General features: G+C 42.6%; 2 protein-coding genes across 5 annotated transcripts in view; both read right to left on the bottom strand.

Moving 5' to 3' along the window:
- Positions 1-262: 262 nt before the first annotated feature.
- atg4da (autophagy related 4D, cysteine peptidase a) lies at positions 263-7,604 on the bottom strand. 2 transcript variants are annotated; one of them, XM_075462697.1, is made up of 11 exons: positions 7,302-7,604; positions 5,391-5,659; positions 5,183-5,266; positions 4,715-4,888; positions 3,133-3,484; positions 2,991-3,055; positions 2,693-2,844; positions 2,524-2,602; positions 2,267-2,343; positions 1,971-2,090; positions 263-1,464 (listed from the first exon to the last, which is right to left on the bottom strand). In XM_075462697.1, the coding sequence occupies exons 2-11, from the start codon at positions 5,605-5,607 to the stop codon at positions 1,285-1,287; spliced, it is 1,500 nt and encodes a 499-aa protein (XP_075318812.1). In that variant the 5' UTR covers positions 5,608-5,659; positions 7,302-7,604; the 3' UTR covers positions 263-1,284. The 2 variants fall into 2 exon arrangements, with proteins under 2 accessions (XP_075318812.1, XP_075318811.1); XM_075462696.1 differs by having other exon boundaries at positions 7,270-7,604.
- Positions 7,605-9,947: 2,343 nt separating this feature from the next.
- LOC142378334 (microtubule-associated serine/threonine-protein kinase 1-like) overlaps positions 9,948-16,326 on the bottom strand; it is a 94,146-nt gene continuing 87,767 nt past the window's right edge. For all 3 annotated transcript variants that reach the window (XM_075462699.1, XM_075462698.1, XM_075462700.1), the window contains 3 exons: positions 16,157-16,293; positions 14,925-15,112; positions 9,948-14,781 (listed from right to left, as the gene is read on the bottom strand). In XM_075462699.1, coding sequence (XP_075318814.1) covers positions 13,133-14,781; positions 14,925-15,112; positions 16,157-16,293 — 1,974 coding nt within the window. In that variant the 3' untranslated portion in view covers positions 9,948-13,132. The remainder of the gene's footprint in view (positions 14,782-14,924; positions 15,113-16,156; positions 16,294-16,326) is intronic.

A 16,326-nucleotide genomic window follows, 5' to 3' on the forward strand; every position in this document is an offset into this window, starting at 1 on the left:
AGAAGAGAGCTGCACAAAGTCTGAAAGGCAAGGTGACAGAAATAAAATGTTCAAAGAAAGAAGGCTCGGGGCCAATTGCCCAGTGACACGAAAAGCTGATTATGGACTTATTTTGGCAGCGTGGGAAAGGAGGAAACACAAAAAGACCACCAGGAATAGTGTATATATATATATATATATATAAAAAAAAAAAAAAAAATCATCCAGGAGACAAAAAAAAGACAGAATGGGAGAAAACTAAAAAATACAAGCTTACAAAGTATGCAATACACGTCAAATGTAATTCCAGTGTTTCAATTTAATCAGGACAACAAGCCAAAAAACAGTAGTAGTGCAACTTGCAGTAGTAGCCTTACAAAACAAGGGGCCATTTCAACAAGAGATGGAGCAAAAACTCCATTCAGCTTGGTCAGATCTGTTTCACTTCACAAGGTAAAACCCAGACCTTGAACATGAACATACAGAGCTCCTTTGGGTGTTACTTTGCAAACATATCCAGAGAATTCTGGGATCCTGCTTCATGAGAAAAATGCCACAGTGTAGCAAAGATAAATGTCCATCTCTAGCTGAAGGGACAACGAGCAGTAGCAGAACAATGTAACAGCAGATTTCTGGGTGATTTTTCCTTTCTTAATGAAAAATAATGGAGGTGAAGGCTCGGGGTGTGTTGGATCGAGGCTCTGTAGTCACATCTGTGACACAAGTGAGCTGCAACACTGGAATGAATTTACAGCTCTTTAAGAGTCCTTTGGAAGAACCAGAAACTTCTGTAGGATAAAACGACTTCTAAACACATATGTACAGCAGACAAACAAATAAATACTGAGAAATCAGCTGCTCGCAGACACACATTCACAAATCTGATAAATAAACTTCAAGAATGAAAATTAAAAAGATGTACGACAGACGTCTTATTTTACAAGATCAATATGAGACAGCTGCAGCCTTTGAGGCCTTTATATATTCCTTTTTTTTTTTTTAGGTGAGAGACAAAAATGAATAAAGAACAGTTCAAGTACTTGAAATATTTCAGGCCACGATCCATTCTGAAAATCACCTGCACCCAGTAACGAAGCCAGAACCAACTACTGAGTGCTGAGTCTTAGTTTCTGCCCGCACAGAGGTGAAGGCTGTGTTCATACAGAGAGGGAGACAAAGCACTAAAGTAACATCCACTTTTCAGCTGCTTCTTCGTGAGATTCAAGTCCTTTCCTTTCAAAGGAGACAACATGTTTGCGCACGCCGCCTGCAGGCGTCGGCCAGGAGAACATCTTCCTCAGAGGCTCACAGAAACACAAAGTCATCGCTGCTTCTCCTGTTGTTACTCCTGCCCAGCTTGCCTGGAGGCAGAATGTGGGCAGCGGATCCGCTGTGGTTGCTGCTGTGACCCTCGAGTCCATAGTCCTGACCCTGCCCGTTTACGAAGGTAAAGATGGGGTACTTCTCCTTGGAAGATGAAAGAGCCTGCAGTCACAACAAAGCCAGATTTAAAAGAAAGAAAGAATAAAAAAAAGAGTCTCAAAATACTACAAAACATAGGTGCAGAATGATAGGTGCAGGGGGATTAAAGAGAGAATCTGGAGACAAAAACCAACATCAGACGCCTGTAATGTCAAACAACACTGCGGAAACCAAAAAAAGACATGATTCCGTCTTCTCCCACCACTACTTTTCCAGTACCCGGTCGGGTTGAAACTCAATGTTCAGTCTATAAATACATGCAGAGCTGCAACAGCACATTTTGTCAGCAGAAAAGGTTGTAAATTCCCAAAAGTTTTCACGTAACATGTAGTGTTGATTGAAGGATGGTTCAGTTCGTCAGCCTTATTCTAACATAATGGGAAGCTCTACATGCCCTAAATTCTTTAATTGTGGCGATGTTCTCTACTTTTACTGCTCTCCACTAATACTCATTTTATTATCATGTGAAATCTGAACCATATTCATGGGAGAAGGGTGTAGGGACCCACCGTGCCAACTGCAGAACATAGAGACTCAAAATCCTTCTTTGTCTTTGCGTAGAAGCCGATGGTACAGCTGGGATCCATGCGGCTGAAGGGCATCTTTTTTGGAGAGCTACAGTGGAACGACTGCACAGCAATATGAGGGCATGTGGGTCACAGAATAAAAGGTCAACTAAGCACAGAGCTGTCAAGTCAGTGAGAGGACATGTTATCTTTCAATATTGTTTGTTAAAATCATATGCTTTAAGTCCAGTATGATGTCAGAAAAAAAGTTTAGACAAACAGGAGACAGGATAACAAACCTCTAGTGAAAAGTTGGCTTCAGTGACATCGACGATCGGCTGGCAGTAGTGAGGGTCCAGATACAACAGCTGCTCATCTGCCAGCCAAAGAGAAATTACATCAAATCAATAAGGAGGCAAGTGTCAAAGAGTCCTAAGCTGCAGTTCCTTTGAAGCCGCTTAAAAGCTGCGACTCCTGTGTGATTTATCCACAGAGCACCCGAGGAATCTTTGCTTCCTCCAATTCTACAAAAGAACAGGAAAAGGCTGGTTCTGACCTTGGAAGCCAATGAAGTAGAGCGAATGCTTTGGTTTTCCTCCAATTATTCCAATGCAACAATCGAGATTCAGGATATTCTGTAAATGAAGTGTTTTCAGTGTGAGACATGGAAGTTGAAGTCTTTAAAATTTCTGTCGGATAGGGGGGGCGGAGCAGAACATATGCACCTTCACACATTCAATGTAGGACGGGTTGAGGGCTTCCCCTCCCAGCCGGACAGGCACCAGTATGATGACAGACTTCCAGGCTTGGCTTGAAGGATCAGGGGGACTCTGGCTTAGTGACGGATCACACAGATGTGCCACATCCTCTTTGTACACTGGAACGGAAAGACATCAAGAGGAAAAAAAAAAAAAAAAAAAAAAAAAAAAGGGGTGCTGAAGGGGCTCAATAGGATATGTATCATTGGCAAAGTCTCACAAAATAATCATGAAATTCAACAAACAGCTCATTTGTAATCCTTACCTGTGCAGTCCTGAGCCACGTATATGACAAGGTTTTGCACCACAGCGGTTTTGGCCACTGCTTTCCTGGAAAGATTGATTGATTGATTTCACCAAACAGTTGAGTGTTAAATGTTAAAAGCGTTCAAATGTGGAGCCCTTACCGTAAAATGTGCGCCACGATCGAGGGGCCATACCAATCGCCTGCCTTCTTCCCTGAACCTTTGCCAATTTCCACCAGCTGGTGAACGCCAAAAGGTGCGGGAGGTTGGTCCCCAAACCAGGTGACAAGCTTGTGGTGGGTGGGTTCCGCTTGGCGGTCCCTTGCAGACTCAGGCCTTTTCCTCAGGCTACACTTGGGCGCCTGGTGGTTGGACAAGGATTTCTCAGGGGTGCTGGTTCCCCGTTGAGAGCCGAAGGAGGGGATGGGGACCCCTCCAGCCCGTACTGGGGAGCGTGGTCGGAACACCTCTAAATCCACATCAGTTAGCTGCTGAGCATCCGGCCAAGCCCAATCTACAATACAGAAAAAGGCTTACACCTAATGTTGTATCACAGCCACGCAGAACATCTGGGGTATTTCTCTGGTGAAAATCAATTTCAGAACTTTTTTTTTTTAGCAAGTTCACATCAAATAACTAATTTGCTGGAAGGAAAATGAGTAAAACACACAGCCATGACCGTGGTATACTGCATATGTATGTTACTGTATATTAGATTTGCAAAAATAAACAAGGAGTTGAAATATCAAACCCTCCCTCTTTATACGTCTGTTTTTCAGCACTTTATTTAAACCTTAATTTATTTTTTTCCAAGTAAACCACCAAGTTCAGGTGAGAGAGTTCGGTCAAACTTAGACAGCACACAGGCTGAGAGCAGAGTGGAGACGAAAAGGTGGACAAAAAAAGGTTAGAATGCCCATTTACTCACATTCACTGCAGTGGATTTGACAATAATCTCACATAATGAAGCAACATACTGAAATGATGATGCAAATTCTATGAATTTATAGGAGACAGTTCATCAGATTCTGTTTTTCAGTGTTGATCAACAGAATGCGTGAGGAGCTGCGTGAACTATCAGGACAAAGCTCGAGCGAAGGAGAGACAGCTGAGAGAAAAGAGACCACGTCACAGAGATGAAAATGAAGGAGTCTTTGCACGCCTTTATGATAAAAAAAGGCCTGAGCTCCAGTAGAGCTTTATGTCCGCCAACACCCCCGTTACAAAAAGGTCCTGTACGCCTGCAGGGTGGGGCTAACTTATCAGGTCTGGCTATCAGGAACAGTTTATCTAACGGTAGCATTCAGAAAACATGTAGAAATACAACAAGAACTAAGCTGCTAACAAGGGAATACACAAAAAAAAACAAAGTGAAAGAAAGAAAAAGGCAAATAATGCAAGATAATTAGGACGGATAAAACAAAAGGACAAAAGAGGAGAGATTGGCAGCTAAACAAGCTTAGTGTGACTAAATAAAGTCTCAGAACAGAGATATGAGGAAGAGGAACTGTGCAAAGAGAGGATAACAAGGTGGTCAGGTGATATTTTTGACTCAGTGGCTTGAATTCCTTCAGTTATGAGGAACCCTTACTGTTATGCAGGCAAATAAGTACATGGGTAGGTCAACCTTTTTAAATATCAACCAGCCTGCTCCAAGACAATGATTGACTTTCACATAACAACTAATCTGTTTATACAGAAATATAAATGTCTGAGTTTAACGGGAAAATTGGGATAGACAAACCTCTGGGCATCAAATGGAGAACGAGGCCCTGTGCCAGCAGCATCTGTCCACTGCGCAGCATGCAGCCCCAGCCACAGTCCGTGGTCCAGGTGGAGCCTTCCAGCTGAGGAAACTCCTTCCTGTAGGTCAGCCAGATCCTGGACACGAAAACCAGACCGAATCGCTCCACCTCGTCTGAGAGGGAAGGAGACAAAGCGATGAGGGAGGTTAGACGGAAAGAGAAGAAAGAACCAACACTTTTCAATCGCATGTAGGTTTGTGGTGTCCGTATCATATGAAGTGCTTTGTTTTTATCTGAACCAGACAAACTTTCAAAAGGGAAAAGGGGTTTCCCCAAATGAGGTTAACCAAAAGAAACACATCACTACACCTGCGTTCCGCTCGTCTTCTTTTTCTTTATTTTTCCCCCCTCTGGAGTGAAAATACAGCACCGACTGAGCAGAGCTGAGATTGTCAAGGTGCATTTACCTTCACTGTTGAGCAGATAGGTGTGTCCCAGGACAGTGATCGGTGATGTCTTGTTGAAAGAGGTTTTAGACTTAACAGTCCAACCTGCAGAGGGAGCAAGAAAGAATATAATGATGGGAAACGGATTCCCAAAGGCAGAAAAATGACAAGCTCGTGATTTGCGCTCAGAGGCCTCCGCAGTTTTCTTTCTCCAAAACTGATTGCATACCATATTTGACATTGTTCCATGCCGACATCAGTTTGGCTTTGAGTTTGTCCATCTCGTCAGGCTCACCAGCGGCATCACTGCTGGCATCTGAAATCTGAGGCAGCCTGGGGCCAAAGCTGCCCTGTCGTTCCAGGGGCTGCTGCCTCCGGTTCTCCGCCTGCTCATCCTGCATCACTCCCGCCACGTACTGCGCTGCACTGGGGGACACTGAGTTCATACTTCCCGAGTCTTTAAAGGTGGACTCCGGTGCTCCTCATTGCAACACCGAACTGATGTGAGAAAGGAAAAGAAAGCAACAAGGATGGGTAAATCATTAAATCTCAACTGAAGTCAAGACACTTTGTACACTCTGATACTTATTAACCTAGTCAACTTAACACTTGCAAAACTTAACATTCCTTCTGCAGAGGGTTGTTTTCTTTACCCATTCTTCTATTCCTATTCTTCTTTATCAAGAGTCCAGGAAGAGTGTAGCTTTAAGAGGAAATTACTTGACTTTGGCTAAGTAGCTTTTCCGGCATACTCAGACATTGTCTGATTTGTTTTGAACTTTGCAAGTCCTGTTTGGTCTCACGCCGTCCAGAAGGCGTACAGCTTTGACTTCAAAAGAAAACTGAGACACGGGTCACAGATCTACTACACTTTCTTTGTTAAGAACTTGCTGCTGAAATGAAGACCAACCAAGTCAAAGAGAGGTGTTCCAGATATACTCGCCAAGATTTGAGTTTTGATTTTTTTTTGGAAGAAAATACTAAATTTGTGGCATTTACGTTGCACAAAACTCTCAGATCACATGACTACTGTGCAAACTGTGTCCAGCTGACAAGCTGGCAAGTTGATTAACTGTTAAAGTCATTTTTTTTATAAAGATCTCAGGTACATTTCAAGGAAAAACATCAATCATTCATCATCATTTGCATGTTCCAGCTTATTAAAAAAAAAAACTAAAAAAATAGCTGGGGCTAATTTTCCTGCGAGGGTGATTCTTTAAGTTGAGCTGTGAATTTCACTGTGCAATGAGGTAGAATTTCAGGCCGTCGATCAATCAGCCCTCCATCGATTTTCTATATCCGCTTAATCCAATTTAGGGGAGAGGGCTATCCCAGCTGTCATTGGGCGGGAGGTGGGGTACACCCTGGATGGGTGGCCAGTCCATCACAGGGCCACACAGAGACAAATGAGACACACAACCACACACCCTCACACTCTGTTAATCAAACAGAACGAGTGAATTTGGAAAACTTTTGCTCTCAAAAACCTTGATGGGCACTTGTTACAGATTTCTGATCTATTACAGGCAGTAAAATAAATAAACAAATAGAATGAAGCATATAGTATGAATAAATAGACGCCAAATGGCCAGTGTAAACAGTGTGAAAATGTAACCATTTTCAACGGCGGATTTCACAACACCCGAAACACTCAATGATTTTTCCACCCTGCCCTGAAACTGATGAGTAGGAGTTTCAAGAGGGAACATACAAAACTACAGAATGTATTCACTGATCGCACCAATGGAAACCTTTAAGTGAAAGAGAAAAAAAAAAAAAAAACTCACTGTACATCATGTGATTGCCATTTGACAACCGGTATGTCGGGCTTTTTCGCTGCCTGAGAAAGTCGTCTGATTGTGGTCATATTTTTTATCCCCACAGTTAAAAGCTGTTTAACGCCTACTACAGTTTAACCTCTCCCTGTAGAAATGGAAATAGTCACGACAAAGGAAATGTGTGGTTTCTATTGATCTGTCATCTGTATTACTGACAGACATCCTCATAGCAATTTCAATGGAGTTATGTGGTCTCACGACAAAAAGCATCATCTTTAGAGCTTCTTTAAACATCTGCAGTTAAAGGTTAATTGGCCAAAAACTACATACCTGTTTTAAGAGTAGGTTAAGCTGGTCGGTACCTTGTCGTAGGTTCACACATTTCGGCGATTCCCTCACGACTGCTGGTAGTAGCTTGCTGAATAAGCTAACTTTAGCGCTGGCCCCGGCGTTACCTCGATAACATTCAAGCCGCTGACCAAAAAGCTCCGTTATATTCGAAAAGAGAAAAAAAAGTACAGCTAATATCAGTATGACAGGAGTTCTTCCATTTGACGCACAAGGTAAATTATGCACTGTGCTGTGAAAATAAGCCACTAAAATACTGGTTTGTCTGACCGGTCAGCCACCGCTTTAGCATTTGCCCGTCATAGCATTTACTTCCTGTTGTCCTTTCCTGATGCTATATGATTGGCTGAAGTAATCAGAGCGAGGAAGCTGATTGGATAGTTGTTCTAATATTTGCCATTCACTGTGCGCTATCGACTGATAATAACTATTACAGTTATGTAATCCCTAAACTGTACTAAAAGTACATTACAAACTTCTATTTGTATGATTTGACCAAAGCGGTGCCCCGGTTGTCCAGTATTAGTAAAGAAAGATAAATTATATGTTCTGCACCATTTTTAAAATAACTGCAAATTCAAGTTAATTTAAACTGGTTATTTTAGGAAAAAACGCGTTACACAGATATAATATATTTCCATTTGACTGAATTATATTTGTAATAGTATATATTTGTAATTTGACATGTTTTTTGTCAAACCATTTAGCATGAATAATTTAAGAGAGAGGCTACTATGGACTGGCATGTGTTGTCAATGATTCTTAGTCATCCAGATTCTTGTTATCCCAAGTACTTAAGTAGAAGTAAGTAACATGTCTTCTTTTTTTTTTTTTTTTTTTAAGTTTTTCCTCTTGCCTGAGATGCTTAATCAGTTCTACCTGGTCAGGAGTTTAAGTTTTCTTAAGCTGTTGTTTGGACATTCAGTGTCACTGGATCCAGCCACCCATGCTATGGGTCATTTAGGTCATTGTCAGCTGTTAGATGTTTACTTTCCTGACCAACATGTTGGATGTTTTGGTCACAAAAATCATGCCATTAAAGCTGAAACCGCCTGGGGAGGTGAGACAATGCTACATATCAATTTGCTAAGTGATAACCGAGGCCCCTTCCTCTGTTTAAAGTTGTTTTTCCCTGTTTAATGTAAATGACTCCTTTCATTCTTCGATTAACTATCAAGGAATGGGTGGATTTGTCAGCGACTCACTTTAGACTTCAACAACTTTCGTGCCAGACTGAACAGAAGAAGCCTTTCAAATCAGAGTTGAAATGCCTTCAAGAACCAAGAAAAGAGAACTGGCTACCTTTTAATCAAGCACTTGAAATAATGGACAAAATTTAAAAGTTCCACAAAAAGGGCGTTCACACACAAACGAGGCACTTCAAAGGATACCTGTTTGCATGACGAGTTTGGTACAAGTAATGTTTGCATAATGTAAAGTATGAGGCACTCCCTCCAATCCCCTTTTAGAAGCAAGTATTGTACTTTTTGTTCAACAACTATTTGTTAGCTAGATTATTGTTAGAGAATGGTTGAAATTATTAATCTATCGACCAAAACTGCATAATTATAGATAATTATTCATATAGTAAAAAACATGATCCATCCATCCATTTTCTATACCCAGTCTGTTCAGTTACAGGCCAGAGCCTATACCAGCTACCATTGGGTGAGAGGCAGGGTACAACGTAGACAGGGTTCCCATCCCCTTTTAATTTATCTGGACTGTTGCTTGTTTTTAAATTCATTTAAATTATTTTATTTGTTTCTCTTTATATTCTTTTATGTATTTTTAAGGCTTCTTCCACTCCCTGCTGCAATGCTTTTATTTTATGTAAAGCACTTTGAATTGTTTTGTACATGAAATATGCTTTACAAATAAATTTGATTTGATGATGTATCACAGGGCCAACACAGAGGGCAAACAACCATGCACATCAAATCACCAATTAACCTGACTCCCCCCTTGCCTTGCTTCTCGTTTAGTAGCCAGAAACTACAAGGCAACAGCATTTTTGTTGCTGCAGCCGTGATGGTCATATCAGCCCAAACATCTCATATAAGCTGTAAAACACGGTGGTGGAAGGGTGATGGTTTGGGCTTGTATGGCAGCCACATGACTTGGGAACCCAGCAGTCCCTGAGTCGACCGTGAACTCCTTTTTGTACCAAAGTATTCTAGAGTCAAATATGAGAACATCTGTCTTGACAACTAAAGCCTGTCCAGAACCTGGGCCATGCAGCAGGACAGTGATCCCATGTGCACCAGCAAATATACAACAGTGTCTGAAATAGAAAAAAAATAAGGTGTTGAGGACCCTGTCAAAGTCCAGAACTCAACTCCACTGTTAAGATGTGTGAACGAATACCCGCAGACCTTAATTAACTAAAAGCAAGGGGTCTAGAAAAGTGGGCCAAAAATGTCTCCACTAACCAAACAGACTGACAATGTCATATAGAAAATAATTACTTTAAGTACTTGCTACTAAAAGGTGGTCCTATAAGCTATTGAATCATGGCTTATATATATATACTTATATGGATAACCTCTGGAGGGAAAAAGGGCATACTTTCTGTATCACAAAACAGAATATTGGTCAAAAACATTTAGTGTGTAAAGATGCGTTAAACGTTAAAACCAGAAAGAATTTCACGCGGCAAATTATGGAGCGAATCTCAGAAACTTTAATCCACATACTGCACTTCAGGTGTCTGCATTTAAGTCACATCTATCACAAACAAAAATACCCCAGTGGTACAACTAAATACACTTTGAGTGAACAGAGAAGTGTGGAATGCTTTTAGACTTGGGCTTTTGTTTGTTTGCAGAATCCATATTTGATAGTCATTGATAACTTAAGAGGCAGTACCATCAAATGAAGATCTTTTCCTTTCAAATAAAGTGCATATACATCGATTACTCTCTCTGTCAGTTACAAAAAGAAAAAGAAGAAAAGTTCAAACATGTAAGACGACACCACTGATTGGGAAAAGGCCTGAATGTGGACACGATAATCTGTATAAGATTACAGTTAGTTTCATTGTCGGGTGATTATAGCTGATCTGACGACTCCGTTATTAACTCAATATATATGGACTCCTTCCAGTATTATATATAAGACAGCATATTTAAAAATGTAATCCTATTTCCAAAGATATAATTAACAGTCATGTGAGGAACACAACAGAAAAAACATTAATGTTTCAAGTGTTCATTTGATAATTACTGCAGTTCTTGATAAACATAAATGCATATTTAGTGAGCCTGTGGCTAATAACAGCCATTCTGGGATAAATCAGTGGTCTCAGTTATGTTAAATAAAAGGATTTCTGACAGTCCAATATGTTCAAAACTGGTCACTGCAAACCACTAGAGGGCAGTAGAGTACTATGTTGAATGGAAAAAAGAAAAAATTGTGTTCTACATTGGACATGCTTTTACATTAATGACAGATGAGGGGATAACATTGGATACAGCAAGTACAACAGAATTCAGGTTTCCACTTTGCAGCTCACCGCAGCTGTTAGCCACTCATTGTTCTATTCTTTCCACACAGACAATGCAATTCTGTCAGCTAATGTAAGACAACGAGCAGCTGCCAAAAAGTGCACGAAGCCTGAAATGACAGGAGCTGAAGCTGAAGAATGAACTGAAACATTAAGGTAGACAAATATGTTGTGCAGACTGAACCACTTGAGTGAACCGCTATTGAACACTTTTTGGACTTAGGAACACATTGCAATCATCTGCCTTGAGAGTTGCAAAGTTACATAGTACTGCTGCAGGCTGGATCACGTTGTCTTTTGCATCAGTGGAACCTGTACGAATCAAAATAAATCATATCACTTGCAGGAAATGATACGCAACAATACACGTACGTGTCTAATCTAGAATGAAAGGAACAGTGTGTAACAATTACTGACACCTAGTGGTCAAGTTGGAGATAACAACCAACCTCAAATGCATTATTTAGCAACAAAGTGCCTCCGTATCTGTACGCTAAATTACCTATCGATGAGAAATCAAGCAATCACATTGAAGACCTTTGTTTTTGTTCTGCAATTTCTGTCTGGGAAAAGTAGTTTATTCTGGTTTTCTGCCTTTGCCAATCCCAATATTTCATTGGCTCTTCGTATTTTCGCTTATTTGAAAAGGCCTGTTCTCATCTTATGCCCGTTCTTGCATTGTGTAGTGAGGTCATCCTAATCTGATTAAACAGGTATAGAAAATGGATGGATGGATAATCATAATTTTTGTCATTGTTACACACTGCGACTTTATATCATCAAACTTCCTTTCTAAACACGTCCACACCCACACAGCTCTAAATGATTTGCATAAGATTATGTACATTTGATAGTCACAAACTATAAGGGAGTGATGCTGACCAATGAGAGAGGAAGATAAATTATGAATAGTTATCAGCACTATTAATGAAGTCACTGATGGAATCATCTTTATCATATTGTTACACTGAGCATTACTGTACATGTATCAATCTGCACTACCTACTGTAGCTAACCTAACAGTCATTCTGATTATACCACTGATAACATTGTTTTTTACTTATACTAACAGGTCCATTGTGATGATCAATTTCTGTGGACACACCTCATCTTACCTACAGAACCCTTTAACAAATAAACGTATGCTACATCGGCGACTGCCAGCTTTTTCTGGTTTTTTTTTGCTGAAAACAACACTCCAATTCACTGTATCTGTGCTTACAACATGATCTAATGCCTTTACATACCGTACTCATGTTAAGTAACCTGCATTGTGCCAATTTGGTGTGTTGATCAAAGGGTTTCCTTCCTGTTTCTGTCATGACCCGTGACTAAGCGTTATGGTCGGGCCAAAATGACGCTTCTTCTTAACTCACTCGCAAACATACTTGTGTCCCAATTCGTGGACTACAACAAGGGGTAAGGATTAAAATGCATGGCGATCGGCTGCTGGCTCTGCTGCCTCCCGTGGCATTGCGAGTGTTCATGAGTGTGTACGTTTGTGCGCGAGGGAGAAAGAGGTTGCGGTGGCCTTCCTGCGAGGCAGAGATAAGCGCCCAGCCTGAGCTTAGTCGTCCCCACTTTCCCATGCAGCGGGATGCAGCCTTTCGAGAACCATCAGAAATAGACTCGGAGTGGTAAAAACACACGCTCACACACAATCCCCCGTGACGAGCTGAGCGAGACAGGTCTGAATGTGACATCCACTGACAGACTGCCTGCTATGGCGACGGCTGACTCTGTAACCCAGAGAAAGTAAACTGCTGGATAATGAGTAAAAAAAAGCTTAATCATCTTCCTCCCTTTGGACTGTAGCCAAAGTGATGTTGTGTGTAAAACGTGTTTTTGCTTGATGCAAAACCCACAACTTGACTGTTTAACTGAAGCTGATAAACAGTAAAAAAGAAAAAGAAAAGAAAAGAAAAGGTCTGGTTGAAAATAGTGGCTAGATTTGGTATTCACAGTATTCAGCATGTTTTGATCAGTAAAGCACTTTTTCACCTTGTTGTACCTTTTACAAATGTACAGTACATACCATATGACATGCGTTCACATTGACTCACACATATACATCTGATAAAGTGTATCACGTTACATCATAAGAAGTCCTCTCAATAAATTATTCATAATAGAAAATCAACAGTAAATGCACCTTTATAGTTTTTTTTTTTCCTGGTTTTAAGTTAGAATCAGTCAATGATTGGAATTAATAAATAACACTTTATAGACTCTGAAACTGGAATGTACATTGTTATTAAGTGCTTGTCTTCTGTTTCACTGTTCTTCCAAAAAAGCCTTTTTTTCTCTTCTACTAAAGTCAGATTTAAAGACCTCGCGGGGTCACATTTTCGGCAGGCTGCTGCCTGTTGCTGCTTTCTCGAGCGGTGAACCAGCAGGACTTTGGGTAACCACTGCAGCCCCAGCAACCGCTCGAGCTCCTGCAGGAGTGTCAGATTTTCCCGCTGTGCCACCCTGCTTCTCCTCTGGTGCCTTAGTCTGCTGCTCTTTGCTCTTGGACCCCTCCTGAGAGCCTAGCTTGATTGGACCGAGGACGTTTTTGGCCACAGTGGTCAGCTGGCTGACAAAGCTCGTCTTTTCGCCAGGGGAGACAGGCCGCGACTTACAGAGGGAAGGTCCGCAGAGGGAGGGCGCGACTGCCGTTGGGGAAGGGGAGGGAGAGGGTGAATGTTCCTCCACCACCTCCAGGCGACATTTGTCCTCCCAGTCGAGGGTTCCCCGGTAGCAGTTGACAGGGCCGAGTCCCTGCCTCACTTTACCCAGTGAGAGCGGCTGCCCGTGTGAGGGAACCACAGGAGCGAGGATCCGAGCTGCCAGTTTGGGGCTTTTGGAGCCGAGCTCTGGAGTTCTTAAGTCATTGCTGTCAGACTTTCTCAGGCTATCCCCCATACCCGAGGACTTAAAGGTTTTGTTTACGCTCAAAGGAGCTCCACTCACTGCTGCAGAGGTGCTTTTGTTGAAGGCAGCAGCCAGTAAACCGGACCTACTTTTGTTGTCTCCTTCCTGCTTTGGCTCAGGTTTGCCCCCTAACTGCTGCTCTTGGGAATCCTTCCTGTTAGGCAACACACTTTTGGTTCCCTTGGCTTCAAGCTGTTTTGTTGGTGTGTCTGCCTGACTCTGGGTCTTCTCTGGCTCCTTCTGTAGAACTAAACAACCTGTGGTTTTGATAGGCGTGCTAGGGGTTATACCTTTAGTGGTTTGTGTACCTAGTCTGGAGCTTTGTGAGTTCAAGTTAACCTCACTTGGGTGAAGCTTTCTTGCTAAGGATGACTGTAATCCTGTTCCTCTGCTCGTCCCAGTCTCCTTCTCTGGGTCCCTTCCCCTCTCCCTTTCCTCCCTCTCCCTTCCGGCCAGAAGGGTTTCCCTGCTAAGTGGTGACTCCTGCCTCCCGAGTCTCCTTGCAGGCTTCAGCACACCAGTCTCTGGGGCAGTGGAGGATGAGGGCAAGGGGGGAGGATTAGGAGGCAAATTTTCTCCCTCTGTCTCCAGTAGGCTCTGGAGCCCGAGCTCACAGAGGAAGGCATCCTTGCGGTACTCAGAGTGCTGCACCTCCAAGCTGTGCTTCCGCAGCGGACCACCAAGCCCTCCTGTAGAACTGGACTGAGTCAGAGGCGAGCCCAGCTTCTCTGCTGACTGCACCCGTTTGAGAAGAGGTGATCGCGGTGGCTCTGCGCTCTTTGGCCTGGGTCGGACCACCGGGGGGGACGAGTGGAGCTTGACGGGGAAGGACTGGGTGGTGTTGGAGCTCCCCACGTAGTGGCCTGGTAAGGGTGGAGGGGAGGACTGGGTCGGGGAGGGTGTGTGGGCCAGCGGGGACAGCGGGATGTTACCAGCAGACTTACAACGGGCAGAGCGATACTGACGGTGGAGTTTTGGTGAGAGGCCATGCAGGGAGCTGGGCCTCATGTGCTGAGAGGGGGAGGGGGAGTTTGGAGTGCTGGAGGCTGGAGAGCTGCTCTGGGAAGAAGCACCTAAAGAGAGAAGAGAACACCGGCGAAGTTGTTAGCAATAACTGAGGGAAAAGCATTGCAAAAGATTTCTGAGGCTGATGTTACAGAGATCTTAGTTTCTGATTGACTGCTTATACAAGCTTTACTTATTTCCAGCACCATACCCAGGTATGAGGGTTCAGGGGTGGAGCGGTAGCCCTGAGTTGGGGAGCGGGCAGACAGGCTGTGAGTTGGGGAGCCAGGAAGACTCTCACTGGAGGACAGAGAGCGATTCAGAGAGGACAGACTGCGGCTGGTGTGAAGGAGATTGGACTGTTTTGTGATCTTACGGAACAAAGAGCTGCGCTTCTTACTGGAAGAGAAACAGAAAAAAAAAGAAACAAAAGGGTTGCCATGGGAATGACATATGCTGGAAATAATCAAATTATCTATACGTTTTCAAATTCTGTATAAAGTCTAGTTGGCAAAATAACATTCAAACCTCCTCCCAGCAATGTTGCATCATGGCCTGATGAACTGAACCCCGTTTAGATGAATCAAGACATCCCAGAAATCTGAGCTCCTCATTGTTCTACTGTGCTGCGCTTTTCTTAAGCCTGTCCAAAGCATTCCACACTGCAGATCACAGAATCTTATGTCACAGACTCTCAGTTATTGGTCTCTCAGATAAAACCGTTGGATGGTTGTCGAAGTACCTCTCAGATCGTAGGCAGTGTGTGCAGCACAGTGGCCTTTCATCAGGTTATTTGAAGATCCCCAATGGTGTGCCGCAAGGCTCAGTTTTAGGAGCTACTCTTTTTACAATTTACATAAATAATGTGGGTCAAAATATTACTGATGCATCTTTACATCTTTATGTCGATGACACAATTGTTTATTGCTGTGCTAACACTGCTGTCCAAGTCCGCATTTAACATGATTCAGTCACACTTATCCCGTCTCAAACTGGTGCTAAATGTAGATAAAACGAAGGCTATTCTCTGGTCAGCTGGTCATCATCCACACATACACTTATGCACTACTATAATTGAATCTATAAATCAATCCTTGGCTTGCTGCCTGCATACATTTCATCTTGCATGTCACGCAATCAGTGGAGTTACAGCCTGCACCCCCAAGCCTTTATCATCCACAGTGCGTAAAGAGCTTCTTACTCTGCATCTTCAACCTGGAACAACATCATCTGAAGCTGTCCAATTTCAACAAGCTTTAATGGCACTTGAAAAATCTCTTTCGCATTTTAATATGCTCCTTATGACACTTGGATCTTACTGTACTGAGCCTTTGCTATATTTCTGTCTGTCTGTGACTAATTGTTGTCTTTCTGTCTTGAGAAAGTGACCTTGAGTCTCAATGGGATTACCTGTATAAATAAAGATGAATAATAATAACATACCTGTCCTGGCCCTCCTTGGCCATTGTCCTCTTGTTTCGACGGGCCATCTTACATTTGTAGCTGGCCTTACGGGCGGGGCCCACTTTAATGGAGGTGTTCTCAAAAGGTGTGGTTGTCACTGTCACCTTGTTGCCACTCTGCACAGATCAATTACAATAAATTAGTTCTGC

The sequence above is a fragment of the Odontesthes bonariensis genome, chromosome 4, assembly GCF_027942865.1.
Source record: "Odontesthes bonariensis isolate fOdoBon6 chromosome 4, fOdoBon6.hap1, whole genome shotgun sequence".
Taxonomy (NCBI): domain Eukaryota; kingdom Metazoa; phylum Chordata; class Actinopteri; order Atheriniformes; family Atherinopsidae; genus Odontesthes; species Odontesthes bonariensis.

Bases quoted from the DNA above. Each gene is read 5' to 3' on its own strand.
- atg4da (XM_075462697.1), bottom strand. From the start codon at position 5,607: ATGAACTCAGTGTCCCCCAGTGCAGCGCAGTACGTGGCGGGAGTGATG. The intron at 3,485-4,714 runs GTTTGTCTATCC...TCTGTATTGTAG, and splicing joins TCTCCATTTGATGCCCAGAG to ATTGGGCTTGGCCGGATGCT. The intron at 2,603-2,692 runs GTGCATATGTTC...CTTCATTTACAG, and splicing joins CCTACATTGAATGTGTGAAG to AATATCCTGAATCTCGATTG.